The sequence below is a fragment of the Dryas octopetala genome, chromosome 4 (genome assembly GCF_963921425.1).
Source record: "Dryas octopetala chromosome 4, drDryOcto1.1, whole genome shotgun sequence".
Classification (NCBI taxonomy): domain Eukaryota; kingdom Viridiplantae; phylum Streptophyta; class Magnoliopsida; order Rosales; family Rosaceae; genus Dryas; species Dryas octopetala.
This window is the reverse complement of record NC_141369.1, coordinates 16759143-16767782: the sequence shown is the minus strand read 5'-3', so window position 1 is coordinate 16767782 and position 8640 is coordinate 16759143. Positions and strand designations below refer to the sequence as shown.

The 8640-nt window shown below is 35.0% G+C and overlaps 1 protein-coding gene across 1 annotated transcript; it reads left to right on the top strand.

The window, feature by feature from the left end:
* Window positions 1-3684: 3684 nt before the first annotated feature.
* Window positions 3685-8328, top strand: LOC147287416 (transmembrane 9 superfamily member 7-like). Its single transcript, XM_086239174.1, has 7 exons — window positions 3685-3952; window positions 4959-5123; window positions 5247-5356; window positions 5576-5684; window positions 5761-5873; window positions 6667-6817; window positions 6910-8328. The coding sequence occupies exons 1-7, from the start codon at window positions 3815-3817 to the stop codon at window positions 8065-8067; spliced, it is 1944 nt and encodes a 647-aa protein (XP_086095300.1). The 5' UTR covers window positions 3685-3814; the 3' UTR covers window positions 8068-8328.
* The last annotated feature ends 312 nt before the right edge of the window (window positions 8329-8640 follow it).

Genomic DNA, 8640 nt, shown 5'->3' with positions numbered 1-8640 from the left:
GTTACGAACTGAAATTCTTAAGGTACGACTTGACATGTCTTAAGGAACAATTTCAAATGCTCTAATGAATGACTTAAGAAACTCTAGGGTATGACTTCGGAACCGTTAAAACATGACTTAGAATATCACTAGGTACAATTTGAAATGCACCAAGGGTACAAATATGTGAAATCTCTTGAGTTACGAACTGAAATTCTCAACGAACAACATGAGATGCCCTAAGGAACGACTTCAGATGCTTTAAGCAACGACTTGAGAAACTCTTGGGTATGACTTGAGAAACGTCAAAACATGACTTGGAATGTCACTTGGTACAATTTGAAATGCACCAAAGGTATAAAAATTTAAAATCTCTCGAGTTACGAACTGAAATTCTCAATATACAACTTGGCATGTCTTAATGAACGACTTCAAATGCCCTAAGGAACGACTTAAGAAACTCTAAGGTATGACTTGGAATGTCACTAGGTACAATTTGAAATGCACAAAGGGTACAAACATATGAAATCCCTCGAGTTACGAATTGAAATTCTCAACGAACAACTTATGATGCCCTAAGTAATGACTTCAGATGCCTTAAGAAACGACTTATGAAACTCGAGGATATGACTTAAGAAACTTCAAAACATGACTTGGAATGTCACTAGGTACAATTTAAAATGCACCAATAGTATAAACATTTAAAATTTCTCGATTTACGAACTAAAATTTTCAATTAACGACTTGAAATGCTCGAAGGAACGACTTCAGATGCCCTAAGGAATGACTTGAGAAACTCTAGGGTCTGACTTGGGAACCGTCAAAATATGACCTAGAATGTTAGTAGGTACAATTTGAAATGCATCCAGGGTATAAACATTTAAAAACCTTCGAGTTACAAACTGAAATTCTCAAGGAACTACTTGGGATGCCCTAAGGAACGACTTCAGATGCCCTAAGAAACGACTTCAGAAATTCTTGGGTATGACTTGGGAACCGTCAAAACATGAATTGCAATGTCACTTGGTACAATTTTAAATGCACTTAGGGTATATAACTTTTAAAATCTCTCAAGTTACGAACTGAATTTCTCATGAAACGACCTGCAATGCCCTAAGAAACGACTTCATATGCCCTAAGGAACGACTTGAGAAACTCTAGGGTATGACTTGGGATCAATCAAAACATGATTTGAAATATCACTTGGTATAATTTGAAATGCACCAAGGGTATAAACATTGTAAAATCCTCTAGTTACGAACTAAAAATTTCCACGAACGACTTGGGATGGCCTAAGGAACGACTTGAGAAACTCTAGGGTATGACTTGAAAAATGTCAAAACATGACTTGGAATATCACTAGGTACAATTTGAAATGCACCAAGTGTATAAACATTTAAAATTTCTCTAGTTACGAACTGAAATGCTCGAAGAACGACTTGGAATGTCCTAAGGAACGATTTTAGATGCCCTAAGGAACGACTTAAGAAACTCTAGGATATGACTTAGGAACCGTAAAAACATGACTTGTAATACAATTTGAAATGCACCAAGGGTATAAACATTTGAAATCCCTCGAATTACGAACTGAAATTCTCAAGGAACGACTTGGGATTCCCTAAGAAACGACTTCAGATGCCTTAAGGAACAACTTCAGAAACTGTAGGGTATGACTTGAGAACATCAAAACATGACTTGTTATATCACTAGGTACAATTTGAAATGCAACAAAGGTGCAACCCCTCTAGTTACAAACTGAAATTTTCAATTAACGACTTGGAATGCTCTAAGGAATGACTGGAGATGCCCTAACGACTTGAGAAACTCTAGGGTATGATGATATGTCAATTAAGCAAACATTGGGGAGCACCTCCACAGCTCATGTTTTTAAAATCAAATGAAATTGACAGATCATCTACATATTGTACCACGGGGGGAAGGTATTAGGGCCCGTTTGGCACTGTTTCTTAGAAGCGCTTATAATCAGTAGCGCTTATAATCAGTAGCGTTTTTGCTAGAAGCGCTTCTGTTCCTAAGCACATACAAATTTTTAAAAAAAATTCAAGTACTTCATGCAAAAGCACTTGGAAGTGCTTCTTGAGGAAGCATCTGGCATGAAAAACCACTTAAAAGCGCTTTATAATCCAAAAACACTTTTATTTATTTCTTTCAAACGCAATCAAAAGTGCTTTTACTAATTTGAAAACGCTTTTGCCAAACTCTAAGGTACAATATGTAGATGATATGTCAATTTCATTCGATTTTAATTTAATTTATTGTTAATCGAATATACATTGTACGACCTTGCTACACAGTACATTAATAGAATGAAAATTAAATTAAAATCGAATGAAATTGACATATCATCTATATATTGTACCTCGGGGGGAAGGTGTTAGGGCCCGTTTGGCACTGCTTCTTAGAAGCGTTTATAATCAGTAGCGTTTTTACTAGAAGCGCTTCTGTTCATAAGCACGTGCAAATTTTTATAAAAATTTCAAATGCTTCATCTTAAAAACACTTTTATAACCCATAAACACTTTTATTAATTTCTTTCAAACGCAATCAAAAGCGCTCTTATTAATCTGAAAGTGCTTTTGCCAAACTCAAGGGTACAATATGTAGATGATATGTCAATTTTATTCGATTTTAATTTAATTTGTTGTTAATCGAATATACATTTTAAGACCTTGCTACACAGTACATTAATAGTCATTTACATTAGATTAAAATAAATTAGTCATCCTAAACAAAATACGATTGTAATTAATTAACAAATTACATAAGCATTGCGAGTGTTTGAATACTCTTTATGAGCGTTTAAATGGTCGATTGATATAGATTTACGTGTGTGTGTGTTTTTTTTTTTTTATATTGATTTGATGTTGTTTTGGTTGTGTCTAGGTTGGAGATTTTTCTGCTCGGTACAAGAATTATTGGCTCCACTCCTAGAGAGTTTAATGTACATTTTGCATGAATATGTTATTGTGCTGAATTTAGATTAATGTCAAAATCAAAAATATTTCTTATCACAAAAAATAACCACCAAGCAAGTGAATTGTGTGTCTACAAGTTTAGCTGAATTTATATAAAAATCAATATTCCATAAATCAAAGTGTTACGCCCCTATTTGCAATCATTGGGAGATGTTATTCAAACTTACTTAAACTTAGTCATGCAAAGCAATTGGTGGGCTGCCCATATAGAAGCGCCATAGAGTTTGCTCCTTCGCACTTAAATTCAATTCTCTTTCCCGTAAATCTATTAAAAAAAAAAAAAAAAAAAAAAACTTAGCCATGCAAAAAAAATTTTCTTTTAATTTAAGGAACTTAATTATGTCATTGTCAATCATTTGGTATAGTGGTAGCACCTAGTCTTCCCTTTTATGAAAAGAAGTTCTGAGTTATGACCGTCGTTATAATAATATAAAAGTTAAATTATGTCATAAGTGAAAAAAAAAAAAAATTCATAAATTAAACTTAATTGTCTCAAAATTCATTAGAGTAGCACGGAGAAAAGCTAGCTGGATATATAAACAAGACAAGGAGCGCCCCTAGACTTAATTTAGAAAGTAGATAGTAATAAAATATTAAATCCAAAGATAAATCTTAAATCTTCTAAAGTGATTATGTAATCGATTCCAAATTTGGTATCCATAAATATAAAATAAAAGAATCTATAACAACATACCTTTCCTTAATACACGATTCTAGACTTTCTAGTTGATTGATGATCAAATGGAGAAGTGGAAATAGCGTGATTTTTTATCCATCATGCGAAAACCTCTGTAAAGTGTAAACACCTCTCTCTCTCTCTCAAATCGAAGACGAAGAAGATGAAGATGGGTAGGAGGATCTCCACCCGTACAACCAGGACGACGTCCCTGACATTCACTGTGGTGCTGCTGCTGCTCCTCATCTCGTCAGCCCACTGCTTCTATCTCCCAGGCGTCGCTCCTCGCGATTTCCACACTGTATGCTCTCTCTCGCTCTAACTCCCATTCTCTCTTTTTTCTTATTTTTTCGCTTCGAATTCGTTGACCCTTTGATTGGTTTCTGCTTGACTTGCTTTCCATGTCTTCCTTAGTTTTTGGATTGGTGCCGGATCGTTGTGGGTTTGTCTTTGTTGGATCTGGGGTTTTGGGTTGGATCTATTTTTGGTTTTTCTTAGATCTATGACATTGGTTTTTGGGTTCTGGGGTTTGGATTGGATTTTTGAGCTTGAGCTTGTGGTTTAATTTAGTAGTTGCTTTAGAGCTTAGATAGATTTGTGTGTTTAAGAATTTGATAATTCGGTTTTAATACAACAGAAATGTTAAAGAGATCAACTTTATGGAGTGTCAAAATAGAAGTGTGGTTGAGAAATGATACAAGACCACAATGATGCAAAATTTAGATAATGAGGGAGCAATAAACCATCTAATGCTGCCAAAGTTGGGACTAGTTATTTTCCTGATAAATAAGATAGTAATGATACCTTTGTACACTGTTTAATCAAACGATCGAGCTAATTTGTATTGTCTTTAACAATGGGGACAGGTATTTGTGAAATGTTGTTTGGGTCATTGGGTGTTTGTTAAATTTGATGGTTTCAATTGTGTTTGTTATAATAATGATGCTAGAATATTCATTAAAGTGGAGATATCCGTCTGTTGATTATTACAGATGTCTTTAAGCGAACATTAACGTCAAGTACTTCTGTAAACAAATTAGATGTCTATACATAGTATTCAAGCTCATGTGACAATGCCCTGGCTGTTTTTCCTACATGCATGATTTAAGCTTCCCCCCTCTTCTGGATGTCCAATTTTTGTGTCTGGCTATAACTTTGATTTGAAATATACGATTACATCTGCTAGCCTGCACTTCTAATTGAATTGATTTTTACTTTGGAAGTCAGCTATGTTTCCATTTCCGTATTTTTCATTTTATTACTTAGAATTACCAATTTTTGTCCTGTGGTTGTATACTTTCTGACAGGGCGATGAACTTTCTATCAAAGTGAACAAATTGTCATCTACAAAGACACAACTCCCCTATGACTACTACTTCTTGAAATATTGTACGCCCACACAGATAGTAAACAGTGCAGAAAATCTGGGGGAGGTTCTCCGTGGTGATCGCATCGAGAATTCTGTCTACACTGTGAGCATTTATAACCCTTTTCCCATTTTATCATCCCATTAATAGATAAATGTTTGAACAATATTGTCAATATTGCTTGTTATACTTTGTTTTTAAAACCTCTATTTATAAATTCTTTCCCAGTTCAAAATGAGGGAGGAGCAATCATGTGTAGTCGCTTGTCGAGTAAAGCTTGACGCTGAAGCTGCAAAAAATTTCAAGGAAAAAATTAATGATAAATATCGAGTACAAATGTAAGTAAATATGTTATGCCAGTATTTTCTATGTTTGTAATTTCAAGTTTTTTTTTTTTTTTTTTTTAATTTCTAATTGCATTCCTATATAATTTGTCTTCTTAAGTTTATCATTTATGTAACTTCATTTCTCTCCCTTGGTCGCATCAATTAATATAAAGGAAATGCTCAGTTTATGTTGCTTGTGGGTTTAATCGAGACCTCTGAATTGTGCTACAGGATTTTGGATAACCTTCCAGTTGCTGTTCTGAGACAAAGGCGGGATGGAAGTCCATCAACAACTTATGAACATGGATTCGGTGTTGGGTTCAAAGGAAATTATGCTGGGGTATGCTTTAGAAAGAAGTTGCTAATGTTGAAGTGTTACTTGTTTGCGCTATCTTATTCTTTTATTTGTTTTATAGAGCAAGGAGGAGAAATATTTTATCAACAACCACTTGAGCTTCCGAGTTATGTATCACAAAGATCCTGAGACTGATTCTGCTCGAATTGTTGGGTTTGAGGTTACTACAAACAGGTGCTATAATTTTTTCTTTTCTTTTTTGTATTTTTTTTGTTTTTGTTTTTTCCTCCTTTTGGTCAGTGTGTTGCATCTCTCTTTTCATGTATGTTCAGTTAGCCTCAATTAGGTGCTGGTTTTGTTGGTTGGAATTTAGAAATGTTGTTATGCCGTTGACAGTAAAAGAAAAGAAACTGTATACATTTCTTTTGTAATGCATGTGCAGTTGACCTATGCTGAGTATCTATCTTGTATGGTTATTAACTTTGAATAAAGCATATTCGCTGCCTCTTTAGTTTCTGAAGTTAGAAATGCCGTTAGAAGCAAAAGAAAAGAAAGTGTGGTAATCTATTTTTGATACCTGGAGGGTCCTTCCCTTTCAGAAAGCAGAAAGCAAGGTCTTTCCTTGGAGATATTTCTAAGGTGGATTTTTATAATTAGCTGCATAGTGTAACATAGTAAAGGAAGGGTTTAACTTTTAAAGAGTTCTCTATTGTCTGAAAATTGTTACTTTTTACTTCCTTTATTCTGTGTACTCTTTTACCTTCTTTTTTTGTCTAACTTTTGGTATGCCTATCTTAAAGTTGTAGCAAGTATCTAATGGTTTTTTTTTTTTTTTTTGCCCAAGTAATGAATTCTTTTCTTATATAACCCCCTTCATTTCAAATTGATTTTTAAAGAATAATGCCTTGTGTAAAAGATTTAGTAATAAGAAACTATGAATTCATGGAAATTCTCATTTTTTTTTTCATTAAGAAATGAATCACTTAATTATGATTCTCATGTTTCCTCATATGCCTCTTGTCAACAGTATCAATCATGAATATAAGGAGTGGGATGAGAAGAATACTCGGTTGCTAACATGCACTAAAGACACGAAAAATCTACTTCCAGGAAGCACTGTTCCCCAAGAAGTTGACAAAGATAAGGAAATTGTATTTACATATGATGTTTCATTTAAGGTACATAAAGTTTTGAACTCTTGGCTACCTCTCCTCTTTCTTCCTTTTTACAAATTTATGAACTTTTGCGTCCTCCCCCCACTCCCCAACAGGAAACTGATATCAAATGGGCGTCTCGTTGGGATACATACCTCCTCATGAATGATGATCAGATCCACTGGTTCTCAATTATAAATTCTCTGATGATTGTCCTCTTCTTATCTGGTATGGTGGCTATGATTATGATGAGAACTCTATACAGAGATATCGCGAACTATAATCAGTTGGACACCCAAGATGAGGCTCAAGAAGAAACTGGATGGAAACTTGTTAATGGAGATGTTTTTAGGGCACCAATCAATTCCAATTTACTTTGTGTCTACGTCGGTACAGGCGTTCAGATCTTTGGAATGACACTAGTAACTATGATATTTGCATTGCTGGGCTTCTTGTCTCCTTCCAACCGAGGGGGTCTCATGACTGCCATGGTTCTCTTGTGGGTTTTCATGGGCTTATTTGCTGGTTACTCCTCTGCACGATTGTACAAAATGTTCAAGGGTACAGAGTGGAAGAGGAATACCTTGAAGACTGCATTTATGTTTCCAGGAATTCTTTTTGCAGTCTTCTTTGTGCTGAATGCCCTAATTTGGGGGGAGAAGTCTTCTGGGGCTGTGCCCTTTGGGACAATGTTTGCTTTGGTTTTCTTATGGTTCGGAATATCAGTGCCCTTGGTCTTTGTGGGTAGTTATTTGGGGTTCAAAAAACCAGCTGTTGAAGACCCTGTAAAGACTAACAAAATTCCTCGGCAGGTACCAGAGCAGGCATGGTATATGAAACCAGTCTTCTCTATACTCATTGGAGGCATTCTTCCATTTGGAGCTGTGTTCATCGAGCTGTTCTTTATCTTAACATCAATTTGGCTGAACCAGTTCTATTACATCTTCGGCTTCCTTTTTATCGTGTTTGTTATCCTTTTAATCACTTGTGCGGAGATAACAATTGTGCTCTGCTACTTCCAGTTGTGCAGTGAAGACTACAACTGGTGGTGGAGATCATACCTGACCGCAGGCTCATCTGCGCTTTACCTTCTCCTCTACTCTGCTTTCTACTTCTTTACCAAGTTGGAGATCACAAAGCTGGTTTCGGGCATCCTTTATTTTGGGTATATGCTAATTGTTTCTTATGCTTTCTTTGTCTTGACTGGAACCATTGGTTTCTACGCATGTCTCTGGTTTGTTCGGAAGATCTACTCCTCTGTGAAGATTGACTGATCTAAAGATGCATGTCAAATGATGAAGGCAAGATGAAAAATCAGACCTACATGAGAGAAAGCAGAAGGGTGTTGAATGTTCTAATTGGCTTTCATAGGATACAAGAAAATTTTCTGACTCATCAAAACTCTATGTTTTGTTGATTGTAGCATTATAGGGCTTGGCATGTTTTTCTGTTTACAATGTTGTGGAACTGTACTTAGTAGTTTAAGCTTATTGCTCCTATATATCAACGGCATGCGTACACATGGATTTTGTGAAGTCTTAGTTATTTCATTAGTATTTTCAATTAAATTACTACTGGCATCATACATTGCAACTCGACAGTCTTGTACTATAATTTTCTATGTATTGGAAAAAAAGTAAATGTCATATCTTTTGAACAATGCAGTACTCAAGTTTGTTTCTGAACCAAAAAAATAAATAAAATAGAAGCATTCAAAGCTTGTTTTAGACTTTTAGGTAGTAGAATAACATTTTTCTAGTGTTTGAATAAATGGGGATTAAATTTGTACCAACTTTTTTATTCATCACACCCACTAATTTTCATAATATCTTAAATTTATCCTTATT

Coding starts and splice junctions, on each gene's coding strand:
- LOC147287416 (XM_086239174.1), top strand. CDS start 3,815: ATGAAGATGGGTAGGAGGATCTCCACCCGTACAACCAGGACGACGTCC. Junction 5,357..5,575: donor GATAAATATCGAGTACAAAT/GTAAGTAAATAT, acceptor ATTGTGCTACAG/GATTTTGGATAACCTTCCAG. Junction 6,818..6,909: donor CATATGATGTTTCATTTAAG/GTACATAAAGTT, acceptor ACTCCCCAACAG/GAAACTGATATCAAATGGGC.